General features: G+C 36.6%; 1 protein-coding gene across 1 annotated transcript; it reads left to right on the top strand.

The window, feature by feature from the left end:
- The first annotated feature begins 4,948 nt into the window (after positions 1–4,948).
- Positions 4,949–24,312, top strand: LOC144442673 (carotenoid-cleaving dioxygenase, mitochondrial-like). Its single transcript, XM_078132051.1, has 8 exons — positions 4,949–5,039; positions 8,721–9,121; positions 18,175–18,316; positions 19,560–20,017; positions 21,084–21,204; positions 22,209–22,380; positions 23,011–23,120; positions 24,131–24,312. The coding sequence occupies exons 1-8, from the start codon at positions 4,949–4,951 to the stop codon at positions 24,310–24,312; spliced, it is 1,677 nt and encodes a 558-aa protein (XP_077988177.1).
- Positions 24,313–25,408: the final 1,096 nt, after the last annotated feature.

Raw genomic sequence — 25,408 nt, 5'->3', positions numbered from 1 at the left:
TGTATGTATGTATGTATGTATGTATGTATGTATGTATGTATGTATGGGTGTGTGTGTGTATGTATGTATGTATGTATGTATGTATGTATGTATGTATGTATGTATGTATGTATGTGTGTATGTATGTATGTGTGTATGTATGTATGTATGTATGTATGTATGGGTGTATGTATGTATGTATGTATGTATGTATGTATGTATGTATGTATGTATGTATGTATGGGTGTATGTATGGGTGTATGTATGTATGTATGTATGTATGTATGTGTGTGTATGTATGTATGTATTTATTTATGTATGTATGTATGTATGTATGTGTGTGTGTATGTATGTATGTATGTATGTATGTATGTATGTATGTATGTATGTATGTATGTATGTATGTATGTATGTATGTATGTATGTATGTATGTATGGGTGTATGTATGTATGTATGTATGTATGTATGTATGTATGTATGTATGTATGTATGTATGTATGTATGTATGTATGTATGTATGTATGTATGTATGTATGTATGTATGTATGTATGTATGGGTGTATGTATGTATGTATGTATGTATGTATGTATGTATGGGTGTATGTATGTATGTATGTATGTATGTATGTATGTATGTATGTATGTATGTATGTATGTGTGTGTATGTATGTATTTATGTATGTATGTATGTATGTATGTATGTATGTATGTATGTATGTATGTATGTATGTATGTATGTATGGGTGTATGTATGTATGTATGTATGTATGTATGTATGTATGTATGTATGTATGTATGTATGTGTGTGTGTATGTGTGTATGTGTGTATGTGTGTATGTGTGTATGTATGTGTATGTATGTATGTATGTATGTATGTATGCATGTATGTGTGTGTGTATGTATGTATTTATGTATGTATGTATGTATGTATGTATGTATGTATGTATGTATGTATGTATGTATGTATGTATGTATGTATGTATGTGTGTGTGTGTGTGTGTGTGTGTGTGTGTGTGTGTGTGTGTGTGTGTGTGTGTACTATGTAATGTATGTGATAAAAGTAAAAACTAAGTAGTTGTTGTTTTATGAAGTTGACATAACAGTACCGATAAAATCAAAGAAAAATTGTTATTGACTGTTTTGTCCAACAGGGCAAATGTTGAACTATATCGAGGGACAATCACCTACTACAGTACATTGAACTTTATCAATGGACAATCACCTCCTACAGTACATTGAACTTTATCAATGGACAATCACCTCCTACAGCTAAATTTAACTTTATCAATGGACAATCACCCCCTACAGTACATTGAACTTTATCAATGGACAATCACCTCCTACAGCTAAATTTAACTTTATCAAGAGATAACTGCATAGTACAGCAATGTTGAACTATATCGAGGGACAATCACCTACTACAGTGCATTGAACTATATCAAGAGACAAACCGTAGAAAACATGTTATGCAATACTTTACTAATAAAAAACATATTTATCAAAAAATCACACCACCTTGTCAATGTTTCTTTAACTTGAACAGAAAACTAAATTATATTTCATTAATGAAACAGCACCAACTCACCCAAACATTCTATATTTCCTCTCTCTCATAATTCATTCATCAACACTAAATAATAGATCATAAACTCCACCAATTATAATAACATAATAACTTTATTCAATTACACAACTTTGTATACCTCTAGACATATTTACAACCATTGTAATGTCAAACATAATAACTCCCTATATCTATAATGTGGAGAATTCTCTACACATTTACGCCTGGATGATATACATTGTAGAAATACTAATCTACAGTATCAGAACATAACAACTTCAAACTGCTATGCCGTTCACAGATATGACAATTGTTTATCTGATTATCTTTCACCCTCAACCCAACTACATACCTCCATTAACTACAATAACACTTTAAACTGCTTACAGACATTATCATAATAATATATTTATTTAGTGTGCATAGATATTGCCATAGTACCATACGGCAAGCAACCATACTTAAAATAATTTATGCAGGCAATTTGAATCAGCTGTACATTTACATATATTCAGAACTTGTTCATCCACAACTGTACCATCAATACACTTTCATTACTATAGTATACATTACTAACCTATACACTTTCATTACTATAGTATACATTACTAACCTATACACTTTCATTACTATAGTATACATTACTGACCTATACACTTTCATTACTATAGTATACATTACTAACCTATACACTTTCAATACTATAGTATACATTACTGACCTATACACTTTCATTACTATAGTATACATTACTGACCTATACACTTTCATTACTATAGTATACATTACTAACCTATACACTTTCAATACTATAGTATACATTACTGACCTATACACTTTCATTACTATAGTATACATTACTAACCTTTACACTTTCATTACTATAGTATACATTACTAACCTATACACTTTCATTACTATAGTATATATTACTAACCTTTACACTTTCATTACTATAGTATACATTACTAACCTTTACACTTTCATTACTATAGTATATATTACTAACCTTTACACTTTCATTACTATAGTATATATTACTAACCTTTACACTTTCATTACTATAGTATACATTACTAACCTTTACACTTTCATTACTATAGTATACATTACTAACCTTTACACTTTCATTACTATAGTATACATTACTAACCTTTACACTTTCATTACTATAGTATACATTACTAACCTTTACACTTTCATTACTATAGTATACATTACTAACCTTTACACTTTCATTACTATAGTATATATTACTAACCTTTACACTTTCATTACTATAGTATACATCACTAACCTTTACACTTTCATTACTATAGTATACATTACTAACCTTTACACTTTCATTACTATAGTATACATTACTAACCTTTACACTTTCAATACTATAGTATACATTACTAACCTATACACTTTCATTACTATAGTATATATTACTAACCTTTACACTTTCATTACTATAGTATACATTACTGACCTATACACTTTCATTACTATAGTATACATTACTAACCTTTACACTTTCAATACTATAGAATACATTACTAACCTTTACACTTTCAATACTATAGTATACATTACTAACCTTTACACTTTCATTACTATAGTATACATTACTAACCTTTACACTTTCAATACTATAGTATACATTACTAACCTTTACACTTTCATTACTATAGTATACATTACTAACCTATACACTTTCATTACTATAGTATATATTACTAACCTTTACACTTTCAATACTATAGTATACATTACTAACCTATACACTTTCATTACTATAGTATATATTACTAACCCTTACACTTTCATTACTATAGTATACATTACTAACCTTTACACTTTCATTACTATAGTATACATTACTAACCTTTACACTTTCATTACTATAGTATACATTACTAACCTTTACACTTTCATTACTATAGTATACATTACTAACCTTTACACTTTCATTACTATAGTATACATTACTAACCTTTACACTTTCATTACTATAGTATATATTACTAACCTTTACACTTTCATTACTATAGTATACATTACTAACCTTTACACTTTCATTACTATAGTATACATTACTAACCTTTACACTTTCATTACTATAGTATATATTACTAACCTTTACACTTTCATTACTATAGTATACATTACTAACCTTTACACTTTCATTACTATAGTATACATTACTAACCTTTACACTTTCATTACTATAGTATACATTACTAACCTTTACACTTTCATTACTATAGTATACATTACTAACCTTTACACTTTCATTACTATAGTTTACATTACTGACCTATACACTTTCATTACTATAGTATATATTACTAACCTTTACACTTTCATTACTATAGTATACATTACTAACCTTTACACTTTCATTACTATAGTATACATTACTAACCTATACACTTTCATTACTATAGTATACATTACTAACCTTTACACTTTCATTACTATAGTATACATTACTAACCTTTACACTTTCATTACTATAGTATACATTACTAACCTTTACACTTTCAATACTATAGTATACATTACTAACCTATACACTTTCATTACTATAGTATATATTACTAACCTTTACACTTTCATTACTATAGTATACATTACTAACCTTTACACTTTCATTACTATAGTATATATTACTAACCTTTACACTTTCATTACTATAGTTTACATTACTGACCTATACACTTCCATTACTATAATATTCATACATTGTTGATATTAACATGTGACTTCTCGTGTTTTCTTTGTTTGTTTGTTTTATTTATTTATTTGTTTATTATTTATGTTATATGTATATTTACACAGACAAATCCTAATAATGTCACTACAGTCTCAAGTCCAGAGATACCATCTTTTTTCAATCATTAACTTTAATTTTGACAAAGTACACACCCCATCTACTCAATTATCACATATACAATCACCCAATCTGTTCACCTTGCAAATCGACCTAATTGTTCGGTTGGTGGAGGGTCTATGAGTTCACCTAATGATTCAATATTCTCTCCCCTTACGGAAGGCTTTTCAGTTTAAATCTGGTTTGACATATCATAGCGGAAAGTAAAACCCACAAAGACAATTTGCGCCAGGCTTCTTGTCAAGAGCTTCGTGCAGATGGTCAATAGCAAAATGCTAGGCGTAGTCGAAAGGCATGAGACAATCCCCAAATGAGAAAAATACGTGCGTGTAACTATTTGAACAGTCGGATACTTATCAAGTTACATAATATTACTCTGTGCATATATAAGTTGAAGAACTGTTCAACTGCTTGTCACACTGCTTGCCTGCTGGTACGATTCGCCCCAAGTTTAATACTGGGCATAGAACCATACACCCTACACGAAATAGAACCAACAGCGAAGACAACAACTTAGGCGACCATGTCTGATAAATCAACAAAGGTTCACAAAGCCAATGTGTTCGAGTCAGTGGAAACCGAATATCCTAAGCCAAAGAAAACAACAGTGAGAGGTATGTATGGTTTAGTTTAATAGTTTCCTATACGCGTTACCACAGGCAATCGAATCATCTTGTGTGATTTTTTAAAAATGTATAAGTATACAATAGACACCGGTGGAAAGATAAACAACAAGGCGGAGCCGCGTTGTTTATCTTTCCACCGGTGTCTATTGTACTTATGCCCGACAAGTTCACAGGATGGCAGGATTAGTCCATCTCACCCTTGCCAGGCTAGGTGATGATAATAACTGAGATAAAAGTGTACACATTCGGGTGAGGACACACACAGCATCATGCAGTGTTCACGGCGAAGAAATAAGCCATACAACATTCACAAGCCCTGATATGACTGAACAACGAGACGTGTCTAATATTATAGTGTAGCTCATCTGAAGATCTGTGTAAAATTCGTTTTTTAAATGTTTACCGTTTCTTTTGAATGGTAACACTTGTGCCCTTCATCCTTAAACCCTTACTGTGCAGTCACTACTCTATTCATGGTACAGTAGTATGACTTATTTTTAATACTACTCGCCACAACTATTTTTCTCCGTAATTAAGTTCTCCTCGTAATTTTGGCAAATTATTTTGGTCCGGGTCGTACTCTTGCATTTCATTCTTGAGACCATGGAGGCTCCCCTTCTATACTTCCATGTGCAGGCATATGGTTTCTGACTTTGCCGGACTGGTTTTACTTGAACTACAAAGGTCAACCCAATTCACACCTTCTAAGTCCCCCTTTGTCTTACACTATCCAATACTGATAAGACTTCAGCGGCAACTCAGACAAGGAGGTGGTTATAACCCGCAACACAATCTTTAATATTAGCTCCGGTAGAGGACTGCTAATCCCGTACATGTCAAACAATGTGTCAACATTATGACAGATAAAGGGCATAATAAATGATATTTTTTTTAATTTAATTTTTTTTCAAAATTAAACATTGATTCGAGTGCCTGTGCGCGTCATGATCACTACGCTCAGATGCATCACATAGGTGGTCGCACATATCATATGGAAGCTAGGAGGTGCGCAGAGCCGCGGAGGTATGCGTACGATCAGCCGCAGTATTAAACGATTTATCTCAACAGCTCAGAGATGCAAAACTAGTCAAAAATCAGCTAAAAAATGGCTATTTTGGCACTAATTTTAGTACTGAGGCTGCGTATTCAACACTGCGGTATTCTTTTCACTATTCACCATGTATGCTATTTCATGGCTGGATATTCAATATTCCATTTCACGATGCTACATTTGTTCTTTTTCAACAGTTTGTCATTTCCCCCATTTTTTTCTTCCGTAAGGAAGAGATGTATTTAATGGGTGAAAGTCTGTATGTGTGTGTGTGTGTATGTATGTATGTATGTATGTATGTATGTATGTATGTATGTATGTATGTATGTATGTATGTATGTATGTATGTATGTGTCTGTTTGTTTGTTTGTTTGTTTGTTTGTTTGTTTGTGTGTGTGTCTGTGTCTGTGTGTCTGTGTGTCTGTCTGTCTGTCTGTCTGTCTGCCTGCCTGTGTCATCATTTTCTCCAAAACGGCTGGCTCAATTCAAACGAAATTTTGAAGACGTATTTGGTAGGGTAATGGGAAGAACTGATGTGGTTTTGGTAAACACTCCATGAATACTAATGAGCAATTTGTGTAATTAGTGGTTTTCGGTAATAAGGCTATATATCAATAATGCACACTTCAAATTCAATATAATTTGGTACATATATTTGCAATACCTAAGCACATCTGTCCTGAAATTATTATTGATTTAGCTTTCAGTTTTAATAAGATATTGGCATGTTTCGGTAATTAGACGAGGTGGCCACAAAAAAGAAAAGCATTGTTTCTGGTCAGGAAATGTTGTCTAAATTCGATGCGAATTTAAATTTCTATTTTTTAAATTGTTCATGATTAGTTCTGCAGTTGTCTTTACTGAAGTAGCAATTAACGTGGGTGGAGTTAATTTGTATTTTCCCGTGGATCTGCAGACTGCATTGGCTGGAAAAACACAGGGGGAAAAGATCGAAGTGGGGGCATTTCAGTGATGCACTGTGACCAGTAACAGTTTCTTCTCTTTTGTTGGCCTTTATTAAAACTCCTATGCTACAACGTTCTATAAAAGCTTCACATTACGTTGGCCATAAGATCGCATCTGGCAATCATACGATCTCTTCACTATTTCAAAGTATAACATCTCGTTTTACTTCGTTCGATACTCTCGCGTGTTTCTGTTTCTGAAAGCATGCATGGGGAGATCGTCAGACAAACCAGGTCAGCTTCAACTTCCGGGAACTTTGAGAAACCAAACGAAATTGAGAGCCATTGAAATTCACCTCATTTTGGCGTGCATCGCGAAATTCTTGAACTGAGTGTTACATAAAGGGTATATTGCCGTAAACGAGAATCAAAGTAAAGGGCGGTATCATGCTTACCATAAAGTATGTAAACTTTCTGATGCGTACTAGCGATGTTACGACGGTTTGAATTTTGTTTATTATTTGCCGCGGAAACGAGTGTACATATCCCGGGTATGTAGGGGATCGCGAAAGTCAGAGTGTTCAAAGTCGAGTCAAGCTTTCCTGTATTGAGAATAGGTAGCGGACATTTGAATAACTTTTTCGACAACTAACTTCCACAGGGACTTCAAAAATCACAGATATAGAGTTAAAATTCATTATGTTCAAATGATACAAATAAGTAAACCATACAATTATTTGTTCTGTATGCATGGATAAATTCACGTATATCTGTATGTATGTGTATCCCTGTAAATTTGAATAATTTGATATCAAAAGCCATTTCACCTGTTCCACTACATGTACATACATAGATTGATATCACAAAGTACTTTCAGATTTCTATAGTTTGGCACACCTTTTTTTGCCAATTCAGGGGTACATGTATATTTAGACTCTCTCACAGTCCTCGGAACTTCGCTTTACTAAAATCGACGCTAAATGAATTATTTTGTATGTACCGATACCATCTACATAACGTACTCCATCGTACTCGAACAACCTTGTACTTGTACTCTATCGACCACATAGAGATATATGTTCGTTGACGTGTGACTGCGACGCTCCGTATTTTCGCGAAGTCCGAGGGGCTTCGCGATAACACGGAGCGTCGCAGTCACACGTCAACGAATGGTGATCTCTATCATGGTCGGTTAATTAGCAAGCATCGGTACATACAAAATAATTCGTTTAGCTTTAATTTTAGTAAAGCGAAGCTCCGAGGGCTGTAAGAGAGTCTAATGTATATCATGTACTAATAGCCTACTATAACAAAGATTGTTGCATTCCAGCAATTAGTTATGTGTAGGAACCTCAATATTACCCTTACGGAAGGCATTCAGTTTAAATCTGGCTATATTTACTATTTAGACTCTAAACTGTGGCCGAATTGTTCAGGCGTGCTGTCACCTGGAGAACTTTGACCTTTTCCAATAGAAAGCAAGCCCTGCTGTAGAAATGACGTCACGAATATACCTTAGACAACCCTCAACTATAACTCTTGATAATTAGTATCATGACAAAACCTAAAACAGATTGTGGTGGCTGTTATTTTTAAATAACATATTTTACTAAGATTACATAGATCCAATGCATAAGTTGTACTTTGGAACCATCGCAATATTGATGTATGTCGAATTATCTCATCTTTCGGTGTTTTCTTTGACCTTGACAGGAAAAGTGCCGCAGTGGTTGAAGGGAAACCTACTTCGAAATGGACCCGGCAAATTTGAATTTGGCAAAGATACTTTCAATCATCTATTTGATGGGTCAGCATTGCTACACAGGTTCAACATCCAAGATGGCTGTATAACATACCAAAGCAAGTTCCTGCAGAGCGACGCCTACTTGCTGAATAAGGCTAACAATCGAATTGTTATGTCAGAGTTTGGAACAGTAGCTCACCCAGATCCATGTAAGAATATTTTCAAGAAGTTCTTTTCTTACTTCACTCCACCAGATATTACAGATAACTGTTGTGTTAACTGGTTCCAAATTGGTGAAGATTTTTTTGTTTGCTCCGAGACAAACCTACTCAGAAAGGTTGACCCTGAAACATTGGAAACAAAAGAAAAAGTAAGTAATTGAATAATCGGTGATGCAATTATTTGAATACTCGTTCACGTCTACATTAGGCACTATGAAAAAAAATAGTTAATTACGAGCATTGTTCAAGATGTTTACATATGCCTTTGTTGTGTAAGGAAGTTTTACACTGAACACATACAAATGACCCAATAGTCACGCCCGCCGAGCGTCATGCATGGCAAGTTTGTAAACATAGTTGCAAAAGGGAGAGGGTGTGTTCCCGGGTATAACATGCATAGCGTTCTGAATTGATGAACAACGTGTTTATACCTCAGTTAAGGATTGTCCGAAAAAAAACCACTCCTGTAAAAGGATAAATGTTTTGAAACTGGTCGACACATCCCTGTATGAAGTGTACAACTGTTGGGTGTCGTAGAGTTGAACGGTATAAGTATGGATAGTTCAGACGTTAGACTCTAGCACTCACACTCTCATACTCTCGTACGGGATCGTTCAGGTCCAAGTCGGGAATTAGTCACGACTGAGAAGATATTTCGGCTTGCCAGAATCACCTAACCGAGTCCATTTCTCGTGAGCTCCTCTCCTGATTCTGGATGTTTTATTCTCATCAAGTATACTTCGAATACAATGGAATTTACACAACGACTATATAAATAGCAAGTCACACCCTAAGATCATGCCATCATAAAAGTTATTATATACTTTTCTCTAACCAATCATGGGAATTTCAGTTACATCATGTTTGCCCAGATTCGTCATCGCCAGTCTATTTCTGACCTATGGCCTACAATGCCGAAAAGTAGAATTTATTCCCATAATTCCGAAATACGATATTTTGGATCGTAACACCACCCCCCGTTTTCCTAAAGGAGCGACCCGCGACTTGAGAACTGGAGAAACATGACGAGTGGCATAGCCAAAACTTTCTTGTAAATTTGTTTTTGTGTTTTTCTTTTTATAACAACTAAGTAACACCGTTGCATAGATACAATATGTAATCGGTAATCAGGTAAAATCGTCTCAAGGAATGCTAAATACAGAGTATATAAATATATATGAGATAAATACATGTATACATAGAATAAATTACAATGTAAACCAATTATAAAATCAAATAAGCGATTACAATAGCATAGTAACCTTGATATATATCTTGAATAAACATGAAAGTAAACATAGCACTTGATGTAGTCAAATATAAATATTGATTATGGAATACAGTAATTGATAGTAATCGACAGTAGTGATCAGTCCTGTAAATATATGAAAAAATATCAAGAGAATAAAATGTCACGAACAAAAAAATCCGAAAAGACGACAGCATAAGTCGTAAAACATGATAAAAGTCCAAATGTTCGTCTCAAAACATGCATTCAATACCCGTAAAATAAAAGTAAATACACAATCAAATGAAAATAATTGTAAATCATATATGCAACGGATTGTTCTACAAAAGTACAGTAAGTTATAGCATTCCTGCAATTAGAATGCAAGTCAAGTCCGTAGTCAAAAATCGTAGTCAATATTCAAAATGAAATCCAAAATTCAATGTCAGCGAAGCAAGACCTAAAATAATGACCATGAGGGAGTATCGTCTTCAGGGGAGGCCGCAACACTAGCAACACTAGCAGGGCGAATAAGGGGCGTGTCGGGGATGTCTGAATGAACATCGGCTACCACTACGCTGCTACTTGTATTCACAGCAAGCAAACTATCTTCGCTGAGCGGCTCTATAATAAAATCGCGCATATCTAAACAATCGCTATCAGCCTGTGTACCAAAGTCAGTTTGACACCCCTTAGAATTAGTCAAGAACAAAAGTTTTGCGTCTATAGGTACTTTAACTGGACAAAAACATTTCTTCCAAAATCTAAAACATTTAAAGCTACACTTATAACACAATACGACAATAAGTCCCAGTCCAACTACCGCAATAGCATTAAGTAGGATCTCGCCGGTTCCGCCGCTAACAACAGTGCCGGCTTCTGTCGTCAACACGGAGCCAACTGAATCCCACGGTATATTTTGTGCACGTATAGGACTGGCACTCAAAATCGCAAGAGTTATAGAAAGCTGTCTAACCCTAAAAAAATAAGTATATCACAGCTGAAATGGTTATAACGTTGAAGATGACACCAACATATCCTGGTATATCGAACCAATCAAACCAAGAATCACCCTTAACTAAGGTACTATCCACATAATTACTAAATTCATCCATGGGAGTTAAGTATATATCGGAATGGTTTCTCAATACCTGTGAAACCCTATTCAAATCCAATTTTAATCTATTATCCCTGAACAAAGACTTATTCCAACTTTCTGTGAACAACTTAACTTGAGGTAGTTGCATAGTTAGAGTGTCATTGAAAGTATAGTCAAACAGTGCCGTGTCAAATTCCTTGTTATACAACGTAGATAAAACTGGAACATTTAAAATATGTTCATAAGTAATTGTCTTATTAGGCTGGCAATTAGCATCTAATGACTCAAAATAATAATAAGTGGACATTAAAATGTGCGAGCGACTGTTATAGGGCTTGGCAAATATAAATCCCTTAAACTAACTTAAAATAAGTGAAAGATTCGAAGCCGCATAAACTATTAAGTAGAGCGTTGTTTACCTGTAATTATAACCGGATTATCGCGTAAAGATTTAATCGCTTCATCGTTCAAATAAGATTCCGGTATCCATGAATTGTCTGAACTTGGACACCCCTCCCATTTCACTAAATACTCCAAAATACCGTTTTTGTGCCGTCCGCGTAAAATCTTATCGATGCGATAATATGTATCGTCCCCAGCAGGTTCGTTTTCTCCTGCTAAACTATCACTGTCATAATCAATAGGTACTCGTGAAGACGGCTTATTTCGCCTACGTCGATATCTATATCGATTATCGTTCGAGTTCCGAATCGAAGCGCTTACAGAAGCCGACTCGCTACTTTGACTTTCTGCGCTCACAGAAGACGAGTCGCTATTTCGACTTTCTGTGCTCTCGGTTTCTGTTGATGGTGACGTGGGCGCCTGCGAACGGCGAGGGGGAACGAAACCACCCGAATTTTGTGGTGATTCCGTGTCCGTGTCTGTGTCTGTGTCACCGAGATCGACATCCGGGGTACTACCTTCTAAGGAAGTAGATCGGAGTGAACCCTTTTTGAGTCTGTTATGGTGTACTAATTTAGGATATAATTTTCCTGAATGAACGTAACGCAATCGATAATTGAGTGGCGGTATGAAATCAGCAATTCGATATGGACCCCTATAATATTTGTGAAACTTTCTAGCTCTCCCTGGTTTCACTGCTGGGTTATATAAATAAACTATATCCCCTATTGTGAATTCGTGTTGTACAGCTCTCTTGTCATAGTGCTCTTTCATTTTTTCCTGTGCGACTTTAATGTTGTCCATTGCCATCTTTATTGCAATATTTCGTTTTGATGCTAATTCTTTCAGATGAAAATTGATACTTGCCGATTTGCTAACCGCGGGAAGCAAAGTAACGTCTAGCGGTAGGCGTGGCTCCATTCCAAACAGAACCGAAAATGGCGAAACACCTGTAGAATGATGTGGCGCTACTCTATACGCGAACAAAACTGCCGCTAAGTATGAGTCCCAGTCATCTCCCCGGTCGGCAACAAACATGGAAAGCATTCCAAGTAACGTCGAATTAAACTTTTCGACGATACCCTGGGTTTGAGGCCTATATGCCGTTCCAAAACGCTTTGAAACGTCAAAAAAACGACAAAATTCGCGCATTATTTGCGAATTGAAACAGGGCCCCTGGTCTGATAAGATGACATTCGGAAAACCGTAATTCGTGAATATGTGCTCGAATAAGATGTTAGCAACTGTAATTGCTGTCATATTCTTAGTAGGAAACGCCCATGCAAATTTCGATAAATATTCCGTAATAACAAGAACATAGCTATTCCCTGATTTAGTAACATGAAAAGGCCCACAGAAATCAATAGCTATCCTATCAAATAATCCTGTAACTGGAATCGGCAATAAAGGAGCGCGTATTCTATGCCCCGGCTTACGCATTTGGCAATGTACACAACTATTAACGTATTTATGAACGTCTTTAATAAGTGTATCCCAAAAGTAACGTTGTCTGATGACACCCAGCGTTTTTAGAACGCCTAGATGTCCACCTGTAACATCATCATGCAATCTCCGCAAAATCAAAAGTCGTAAATCCTTAGGTACAACAAGCTGGCGCCGTATGTCTTTATCAGATTTATTGCTATTAGGCGTCCAGAAATGATACAGAACTCTGTCAATAATCACGTAATTGGCACTTATGCTTGCTATGCGTTTAGCATGTCTATCATCAGTCGGTAAGTCACCCGATTCAAGAAAGTCAATCAGCGGTCTTAGATGATTGTCGTTTCTTTGCCTATCAGCTATTACACCTGTTCGTCTGTTATCATTCATGTCATTAACACCTATTAGTTCGTCATCGGAATCTAAAGTCAAACAAGTCATGTCGTCAACGCTATTTTCATTGCTAATAGTAAACAAGGTTGGTATGTCAATTACAGGGTCATTGTCAACACTTTGCGTATTAACAACGTCACCTTTATTACTACTGGATTCCTGCACTATCTTATCAGTAGAAGGTACCTGGACACATTGTGTATTTGAGGCCGCTGGAGCCGTTTCAACAGAAGTTACATCAGAATTATGAATTCCGTCATCATAAACCCTACGTGATAATGAATCTGCATGGGGAATTTTGCAGCCCGATCTGTGCACGATGTCAAAATCGAAACCCTGAATTCTGAGTACCCATCGCGCTAAACGCCCCGAAGGTTCCGTAGTCTTAATCAAATAGGGAAGGTTAGCATGATCTGTAATAACCGTAAAATGAACAGAATGCAAATATTGCTCACACTGCGAAAGAGCGTGAATCAAAGCTAGAAATTCCCTTTCCGTAACTGTATAATTCTGTTGTGGTTTCGACAGCGCCCTGCCACCATAGCATATAGGTTTTTCCACACCCTCCTGAATTTGAGCTAACACATAACCTACACTAAAACTACTCGCGTCCGTATATAGAATAAATTCCTCATTAAACCGTGGATGCGCTAGTACAGGAGGTGAGATTAACGCCGTCTTTAGTGTATCAAATGCTATTTCACAATCACGTGACCAAACAAAGTCGACGCCTTTCCTTAATAGACCATGCAATGGATGCGCAATCTTAGCAAAATCCTTAATAAACTTTCTATAGAAATTAGCCAAACCCAGAAATGACTTTAATTCTGTAACCGATTTTGGCGTGGGGAAATTCTTGACAGCTTCCAATTTAGAAGGATCTGCCGCGACTCCGTGTTCGTTGACCCGGTGACCTAGAAATTTGACCTCGCGCCTACCAAAAACGCACTTCCGTGGTCCTAACTTTAAATTGGCTTCGCGTAAACGTGTAAGAACTTCATCAATATGAATTAAATGATCTTCAAATGTTGCTGAGAATGCTAAAATATCGTCCATGTAGGCGCAGCATGAGTCGTTTAGCAAATTTATTAGAACGAACTGTATTGTGTTTTGAAAACTTGCCGAACTATTCATCATTCCCATAGGTAACACCTTGAAAGCAAACTTACCGTAATGAGAGACAAAGGAAGTCTTATGTACATCGTCAGGATTTATAGCTATTTGCCAAAATCCCGAACTAAGGTCTAGGGTCGAAAAATACTTTGGACATTTACTCCCAATGATATCTAAAGTATCTTTTATCCCAGGAAGAGGGAAAGCAATGGGTTCTGTAATAGAATTTATCATCCTATAATCTATAACCATACGAAATTCACCATTTGGTTTACGTACTAGTAAAACCGGAGAACTGTAAGGAGAAGCTGAGGGAACTACCAAACCCTGGTCTAACAACTTATCAATTTGTCGTTTAATTTCCTCACGCTTATCTGGAGAAGCTTTATATGGAGGGCGAGATACGGTCTTACTACCTGGTTTTAAATTGATTCTATGCTTAATTATATCACAATATCCCAAGGTGTTAGTGTCATCAACGAACGCATCCTTATTTTTCCATAATACCTGTTGTAACTGCAATACCTGATCTGAGGTTAAAGTAGAATCTTCAAAATCAAATGCCTTTAAAAACTCCTGTTTACTTAACCTATTTGGACGCACAACTGGCCCGTTGCGACTAACATTAGTATCAAAAGTATGGATATCAGTACCATCTGGCAAAATTCTGAAATTACCTAAACGAGTACCTCTCCTCAATTTTACAGGCGTATCCTTACAATTCACCAGTCTAACCGGAACGCGCCCATTCTGCACAGCACCTAAAACTCTCGCAGTAGCAATACCAATGTGAGCAAGCGACATTATGTTTGTAGTATGACCTACTATACCGTTAGGGTAATTCCCACGAACACGCGCCGATATAACACACTCTGAACGAGCAGGTATAGAATATGTCTTAGACGCGCGTATAAGGGACGATGGACGTAAAGTAACTTTGCGCTTCATAAAATCAATAATAGCTCCATTTCTACGTAAGAAATCATGGCCTATAATTAAATCCTGCTTCAATTCTTTGAGGACATAGACTTGCATAGTAATCGCACGATTAGTAAAGAAAACAGGAATTCTAAGACATCCTAAAATAGGCAAAGTACGCCCATCTGGCAAAGTAACTATCTTATAACTTGTTTTGAAAAGCTTACACTTTCTTAACTTACGAATATTATTTAACAAAGACTCTGAAATTATTGATACATCGGAACCTGTATCTATAAGTGCTGATACTTTACGATCAAAAATACGCACATTAATTAAATTATCATTTACAATCATTGACTCCGGCAAATTAACACAATTGAGATTTAAAGATACTCCGTTGCGAGACCTCTCATCTGACTGCTTATACAATTTTCGTCTCGCAACGTTTACCCGTTTTTTGGAAAAGCATATCGTGCACCATTTCTATCACAAAATCTGGCCACATGGCCTATCTCCCCGCAATTGTAACACCCACGATCAGGATTTGCATAACAATTAGGACTTGAATGCCCTGGCTTATTACAAAATTTACAAATCTGCTTAGCCGTAATAACTTGTCGACCGCCATAACGTGGAGTTACTACTGGCGGTCTATTTACGTTAGAATAATTATAGCTCTGTCCTACCCGTGACCGTGGTCCAGCGTTTGCGTAGGGTTCTTGTCGTATTTGAACAGGCGCTGCTGGTACAGGGAGGGGCGTCACCGCCGCTGCTGATAGCTTCTCATGTAGAACTTCATTCTGTTTTAGCAAAGAGTCGAAGGCTTGTTGTAAAACCTCTGTGGACGTGTCGGAAGTACGACCAGTTTTCAGTATTTTGACATCATCGTCGAACCGTTCCACCACTTCTGCTGTTCGGGCGAAAGCCACGGCCTCCTGGAAATTGACCGGATCTCTGTTGACTACCGTACTACGTATAGACGGTATTAACCCCTGTAAAAATAAACTAAAAAGCTCGTTATCATTTCTGTTATAACGATAGCACATATCCCTTAAACGTGAGGCATATTTTTCGATTGTTTCTTTGTCCATTTGCTTAATTGTTCTTAGCTCTTGATCTATAAGCCATTGTGGTGCTCTGTTGTGGAATCGTCCGATGAAAGCTGCACGCATGTTCTCCCAGTTGTTCGCCAGGTCGTCAGGCAAGGACGTGTACCATCTCTCTGCTTCACCAGACATAAGCAGACTAAAAATATTCAGACGTTGAATATTGTCAAACTGCTTAAGGACGACATATGCATCAAATTTACGCAACCATCTGGTTGGTATTTCATCTTCCTTCCCATAAAATTGAGGTGGTATGATATCGTTACCCACCGTCAAATTCTGCATTCTGTTGACAATGCGTTGTAGCTCTTGGTGAACCAGCCGTGCGTCTTGCCGCTGGCCTTGGTTGACCTCTGCTCCATTGTTTTCTGGCTGTGGAGCTTCTTGCTGTATATTCGGGTCTGCTTCTGCCATTACTGTAGGTGGCCGTTGACAAGGATGTAACTGTCGTTTTCTTCTCAGTCTTCTACCAGAACGTAATAACATTAAGTGGACCTGTTGGATTTTCCACCAGTGTTGGGTGTCGTAGAGTTGAACGGTATAAGTATGGATAGTTCAGACGTTAGACTCTAGCACTCACACTCTCATACTCTCGTACGGGATCGTTCAGGTCCAAGTCGGGAATTAGTCACGACTGAGAAGATATTTCGGCTTGCCAGAATCACCTAACCGAGTCCATTTCTCGTGAGCTCCTCTCCTGATTCTGGATGTTTTATTCTCATCAAGTATACTTCGAATACAATGGAATTTACACAACGACTATATAAATAGCAAGTCACACCCTAAGATCATGCCATCATAAAAGTTATTATATACTTTTCTCTAACCAATCATGGGAATTTCAGTTACATCATGTTTGCCCAGATTCGTCATCGCCAGTCTATTTCTGACCTATGGCCTACAATGCCGAAAAGTAGAATTTATTCCCATAATTCCGAAATACGATATTTTGGATCGTAACACAACATCGGAGTACTCCAACCCCTGGACATTTAGTAAACTGATACAACATTTAGGTTAACAAATGTGCTGATTTGTCAAGTCGCAAATAGCCAAGTCTGTGGAAGTCTAGTTCCTGACAGGGACCATATTCCGTACTACGTACTTCATCATTACCCCAGTCTAGTCAAGGCCCTGATATGAATGCTGTAGGAGGGAGCACAGAAATCTGTGCGGATCGTCAAGGCCTTGACGAGACTGGGATATTGATGACGTACGTAGTACGGAATACGGTCCCTGTCAGGAACTAATCCAAGTCTCTGGGTTGTAGAACATCCTTTCTCCTGTGACCTCAACTGGCAATGATTTGAATTCCACCACGACATTCTGAGTTGATGCTGGTGTCAATGGTACTTATAATTAATCAGTCATGTGGTTTGGGGTTTAAATCATGACATTGTACAGTATTGTATTTTACGCATCTCGTTATTTAGAAACTTTGTCACCAGACCATTTCTTGCAATATTTCATGAACGTATTGGGTTCTCCGTTTGCCAGGTTGACTTCACCAATTATATGGCCATTAATACTGCCACAGCACATCCACACCAGGTTGGCAACTCAACCTACAATATCGGAAACGCGTTTGGGCCCAGAACATATTACAGTATTGTTAAAATTGATGAGCCAGCTACAAAAGGTATGTGCTTGGTAATATATTAATGATATAACACCTCATCCCTATATCCGCTTCCAGTGTATAGGAGTAAGACCTTTCACCACTTTCCTTCAGTATCTGTAACATTGGCACGACCTCTGACCACTTGCCCTCTATAGTTTTTAGGTTCAGTAGTGCTATAGGTTTTGTGAAATGTGTGTGTGTGTGTGTGTGTGTGTGTGTGTGTGTGTATGTATGTGTGTGTGTGTGTGTAAACTACTTCAAGTAAAAATCCGCAAGCCTAATTAGCTTGGTATTTGGTGGATTATTAAGGGCATGTAGATGAAAAATTGATCAAATGAAAATGATTGCATCAGAGATGTGCGTTTTGGGTAAAAAAAAAACGTGATTCGTTCGACAAAATGCTTTGACTTTGAAGTTTATTTTATTTATGTAATGAAATCATTAACTCATTTAAAAAGCTACTTCATACCTCCGTGTCAATGGCGCTATTTGTATACATGGCATACACCACAACTTGATTAAAGACCAAGTCAAATCAATTCAGTATGAGTAGCACTTGACATCGGCAGTGACTAATCCCACGAATTTCATTTAGATCTGTCTCGCGAACATTACGCCGCTAATATTTTTTCTAATATATTCTGCCGATTCAGAAAAACCCAACAAAACTCCCACTTGTAAATAGTAGATTCATCCATCCATCTATCAATCTATCTGTCTATAATCGTTGAGGGTGCTGCACATTGTAGTAAGTGACATCAGAGCGGCAAACAAAGACGAATCTTTAGTCCTCTATATCTACGGAATACCGCCAATGTTAATCTTATGTAACATATTGTCAATTTCTTTTTCAAGAAAAGAAGACGAACAATTATCCCCTTTTTTCCCCATTTTGCAAAAAGACAAGGAACAAAATGTCATGTTGGGTGTGTGTGTGGGGGGGGTGTAAGAACTTTTATTTTAGGGAAATTGGTTCTCGAGACGCATCCTATAGTATAGTCGTGTGTTAATTCTACAACTAATAACAGCTTAATGATATATACATGTGTACTACACTATACTATACTATACTATTTGAAATCAACATACAACTATACACGTACATGCCACAGAATGGACTAAGTGACAGTTTCTCTTTCACCCAACAATCTGACGTTACCATGAAAACCATTGGTATCAAATGTAATTATATTTATTCTTTGTGATGTTTTTACTTTAAACTTTCTGTTTGCAATGACCCTTTCTGTTTATTTGTCAACAGGTGAAGACCCCATGAAAAACTCTAAAATTATTACTTCGATACCGGCGCAAAGCAGAGCAGCGCCCTCATACTACCATAGTTTTTCAATAACACAGAACTACATTATATTCATAGAACAACCTCTTTGTATGAATTTATTTCAAGTACTCACTGCGAAACTTCGTAATAGTGCAATCGTGAAATGTCTGGACTACTACCCTGAAGAGGTCGCGAGATTTCACGTGATCGAACGAGATTCAGGTCGAATATTGAATACCCAGTACACAAGTGATGCCTTCTTCAATTTCCACAGCATCAACGCGTATGAAGAGAAAGGTCACATTGTTGTTGATCTTTGCTGCTATAGTAACGCTAACGTCTTAGAAGAATCATATCTCGCAAGACTGAGAGATAGAACGCTTGACATCGACTACAGTGGATCCGAAGTCCGTCGCTTTGTGCTACCATTGATAGCATCGGTAAGGTGTATTTAATTTTAATATATATAAACTTATATATATATATATATATATATATATATATATATATATATATATATATATATAGTTTTGCTCTCAAAACTATTGCGCTCTGCCACTGCGGTATAGAGCACTGTCTTAGCAGATTGATACTCACCGAGTTATATATACATATATATATATATATATATATATATATATATATATATATATATATATATATATATATATATATATATATATATATATAATCAAAGTGAGTTGGTTGGAACTTGAGGTGCTAAGTTGTAACTCCGAGTTTCACGCTCAATGCGTTCATCATACAATATATATATATATATATATATATATATATATATATATATATATATATATATATATATATATATATATATATATATATATATATATATATATATATATATAACTTGCACTCTGCCACTGCGGTATAGAGCACTGTCTTAGCAGATTGATACTCACAGAGTTATATATATATATACTTTATTTCGGGAGAGGAAAGAACGCAATAACGCTCAAAAACATCCCATAGCTAAAATACATTACAGAAACAGCATTATTATTAATAGTAGAACTTAAAAAAGACTTTTCATTTCCTTACTGTGACCTTCAGTTTTCGTGTTTTTGTTTCAAAATCATGACAATGCGAGAAGTTATCGTTAGTTGTTACCGATTTTGAAGAGAGATTAGACCGGATGATAACAACGAAATTATACATATATTATAAAGATAAACACAATTGAACCAAACATTTTGAATTTTGTATTGTGCATATCATAAGTTTCTGAACACTTTGTTATCCGCCATTCATGGTAAATGTTCATAGTTTGTAACGTCTTCAGTCTTTGAACAATTTGAATGAATGGTGACGTGTTTTAACAGCCGAGAATCCCGAGTCACATTTTGACATTGCACTGTAACTCTTGGTCATCGTCGCAATAAATCCAACTCCTGAGTTAGTTGATTTCTTTTTTTTAAAACATACTTTTCGTTATTTATGCATTATTTCGTTGTGTTATTCAAAATAATTTAATCTTAATTTCAAAAGGAAGCAGACTTGTGGAACGACGGAAACTTGGTGACTTTGGACTACACTACAGCTAGTGCCAGTTTAAGCGATAATGGCAATGTTCATCTAGTTTGGGAAAGTGTTTTCCCAGATGCACCTGGTAAGATAAACACCTCTAAATAAAATGGTAGAATCCATGCATAGTAGTACTGAGACCAGAAATACACATACATATACAAAACAATTTTGGCGGGAAACCCCCTTGCCTAGATGAGCAGAAAAACAAGATGGCCCAGAACAACAACAAAATTATATATGTTCCCCGTGGCGCCACTGATAAAACTATAAAACTAACTTAACCTGATGGAAAATATGGTAATATCTAATAAACACTAAAACAGTTTCGTATTCAGAATTGTCTACATTTTCATACAAATTTGAGTCTGACGGCTAAGATTGCAAGTAGCATGTCTTATATTCAATCGTATAATTGATGAATTCGTGTATTGAGTTCCAATGACAATCAATCTGAAGACTACCAGTACCAATGTGTATTTTTGCTACTTGTCTTGTTTATTGCTAGACTGAACGGTCAGCCGTTGTGGGCGCTCTTATCACCCCTTTCCACAAAGGGGATTAGTGATAAGGATGCTCCCGGTGATGTATTTAACAGTCTAGCGAATTTCTAGACTGTAAGATACGTCGTGACGTTTCGCCCTCACCGGCCTCCTCTCACACGACTGTACAGACGTGTTAGGGGTTGGCCGATGATTGAGGGCGCACCGTCACGGCGTACCTTACAGACTAGCGAATTTCAAGCATTAAGATTACAATTACTGCATGTATATAGTAAACGTTGTAAATGCATACAGTTACTTGTATTATAATGTGTTTAAAATAACATCCATACCACGTAAAGTTGACAACATCTCATTGAACCTTTCGCTAGAATCATCTTCAGCCGCACCACGAGAAACGCCGACGTATATAAATAATATACAAAGTTTTATGCCATTGAATACTGAGTGATGTCATGTTGTTTAGTATTGTACACGTGAATATTCATGGTGATATACCTTCTACAGTTTACATAATATAATTTCCAGACTATTGACACTCCAGTGACAAATCCACGACCATGTCGTTACTGTTCTTTGTTGACAGGTTTAGAATTGCCACAGATAAATTACAAGAAGTACAACGGTGAGAAATATCGCTATGCTTATGGAATTATCCAAGGTACTTTCGAGGTAGGTACGAAGACTAATGATGCCCTATTGACATTTGAAATAAACTCTCTAAGTTTTTGCTCAGAATTTAGTCATTTTTACCTCCCGTAACTTGGCGTAAGGAAGATTTTGTATTAGGGGTTGAAATGTATGTGTGTCTGTGTCTGTGTCTGTGTCTGTGTCTGTCTGTATGTCTGTGTGTTCGTGTGTCTGTGTCATGACGTATCTTACAGTCTAGGTCAATCACTACTTATGAAAAAGACGTTGTATCTGTTAATATGGAACTTGCAAACCCGCCATGTTGAATGTTGCATCATGGGATATGTGATGATAAATACTAATCAAATAGTATTGTAAACAATAATGTTACATTGTTTTTAACCACAAATGACCACTTCATAGTCGCCCTGACCATTGCGGGAGGTTTATTTTATCGGTAGCTCCTAATTAGGTATTACGATAACCACATAAAATCCCATAGTCCTTTGCGTCTGAGCATGGCAAGGTCCCTATTAGTGGTCAATGTTATATGTAGGTAGTGTAGTGGTAAGTTTAAATCTTGAGCGAAAGCTTTGTTTTGAATCTATCACACCATGTTAAAAATATGTGCAATGCCAAATTGAATGTATAAGTCCGAAGTCACATTCACGCTTTATCTGTACAATGCTATCAAGTTTTATTTCTTTTTTAAACATAATTATGTGTCTCACTTCTTGTTAATTTCTACAACTTTACAGTTGGCGAAACTGGATTTCAAAGAGAAAACACAAACTATTTGGAGAAGAATATTACATGGGATCAGAACCAGTCTTTGTTCCTGCACCAAACCCTACAAGTGAAGACGACGGTAAGTCATTCCCCTGGGGTGTGCTCATCTAGAAAAGTGACAGGGATCTGTTCCTATCCATTTTCATAAATAAATACTCAAAAAATTACCTTAGGTAGTACTTTGCAAACAAGCACATGAATAATGGACACTCCATACAAGGGCAACACGTATCTTCGGTAAAGCCTCTTTCCTGGAACCACCTTTTTTTGGACAAAACGACTGCAAAAAGTATACACCATTAAGACTTGAATGCACAAAATGGCGGCGGCACATACCTCTAGTTTTTCAATGGCGTTACCCCCCCCCCTCCCACCGCCATTCCTTCATGAATACCGTGGGTGTGCACTAATATGATTTACATGATTACTAACGTCACATCATCAGGCATTCGGATATCATTACAAGTGTTGTAAACTACATATATAAAACAGTCATTTTAGCACAACTGCATAGGGTTGAACAAGTTGAAATACTTTTCAAAGACGAATCGCCAGATTGGTCAACAACCCTTGTTATAAGGTAGTAAGTTATATTATTAGTATAGTTAGTCGCTCCACAACGCCACTAAAACCATTTCCCCCACAAAATAGCCATGTTCTCGAACCACCACCACCACCACCACCACCACCACCACCATCACCACCACCACCACCACCACCACCACCATCATCATCATCATCATCATCATCATCACCACCACCACCGCTTTCACCATCAATACAATCATTACCAACATCGTCATCACAACTTACATAATCAATATAAAAATTAGCAAAACCACTATGACTAAAACTACCATAACCAACAACACCATCAATACTATAACCACCACCACTATCTACACGTACCACCACCACCACACAAAAGACCACCACCTTCACCACTATCACCATCTTCAAACTCCCACCACCACCATCACTACCACCACCGTCGCCACAATCACTATCACCAACACCCTCCCACCACCACCACCACCACCACCACCATCACCATCACTTACAATATAACAATTTATTTTTACTGTACAGGGGTGGTACTTGCTTGTATGTTGAGTATACGACAAGATTATTGGCCTTACCTGATTATTCTTGATGGGAAAACTTTCGAGGAAATCGCTAGAGCTGAAGTTCCTGCTTACATACCATTCGGCTTACACCATATGTTTGTCAAAGCAAAGGACAATGGAAGTTCCCTTGCTAAGGAAGGGTAACTCGATTTAATGGACACTGCAATTGTTTCGTTATGTTACCTTGCATTTAATACATTTCGACACTCCTCTTCTATCAAGGAGCCATCATATGTATTATTGTAGAGCTCTAAATACGATATTCAGTATTTTTTATTGAAATCCTTAAAGGCCCGGGTTTTAATCCCTGGTTCTCGCATTAGAGTTATCTAATCAATATAGTCATAAGGCTACTATAGGATCATCTCAGCTCTGCCAGCCACCTTAATCAGCTCTGCCAGCCACCTTAATCAGCTCTGCCAGCCACCTTAATCAGCTCTGCCAGCCACCTTAATCAGCTCTGCCAGCCACCTGTTCTTTTGGATTGGAAAGAATATTTACAAGAAGAAAAAAGAGTTCCGTTCAAGTGACAACTCTCGAAACAAACAGGGTATGACACTTATCCTGCTATGATATAGAATAGAATATGTATTTCGCGTTTAGAGGCCATCGGCCCAAAATACATATACGAACAACTAAAACAAGACAAAAAGTATAATGATTGCATACGTACATGGAATGAAAATATACAACTGAAAACGTGTCAAGAATAAACATAACTTATAAAATGGAAAAGTTTTCTCTTAATCTAAATGCCTTATAAAATATACATTGCAAGTTGTCTTAGGTGATGAGGATTTTTACTTGCCATTAAATGATAAAACTTATCTAGCGACGGATGAGTCCAAATATTACATGGAAGGTATTGCTGTCTTAGAGGAGTAAACAAATCACAAATAAACAGAAAATGATATGATATAAAATGCTTGTAACCAAAGTAACCCTCTTACTGAGCAGAGTATGTTTTCCTTCAAAGTTTATTTTTAACAAATGTAGCTAACATCGACGATAGTGAATTTAACTATCCCATTGTAACAGGGATTTCAAGATCCCTGTCAGAGATCGCCAATGAACTTAAAGATCACAAGACTGTATTTTGAAGGAAGAATCCATCATCATGGGTATAATCAGTGACGTCACGGTGTATCGTGAACATCCATGATCACCAATCACTATTCAGTACTAGAGTATACTTTATTAGTATTCTTGATTATTCATGAACATTAGTCTAGTCCGACTG

This window comes from Glandiceps talaboti, chromosome 11 (genome assembly GCF_964340395.1).
Source record: "Glandiceps talaboti chromosome 11, keGlaTala1.1, whole genome shotgun sequence".
Taxonomy (NCBI): Eukaryota; Metazoa; Hemichordata; class Enteropneusta; family Spengelidae; genus Glandiceps; species Glandiceps talaboti.
This window is presented reverse-complemented; position numbering and strand designations above follow the sequence as displayed.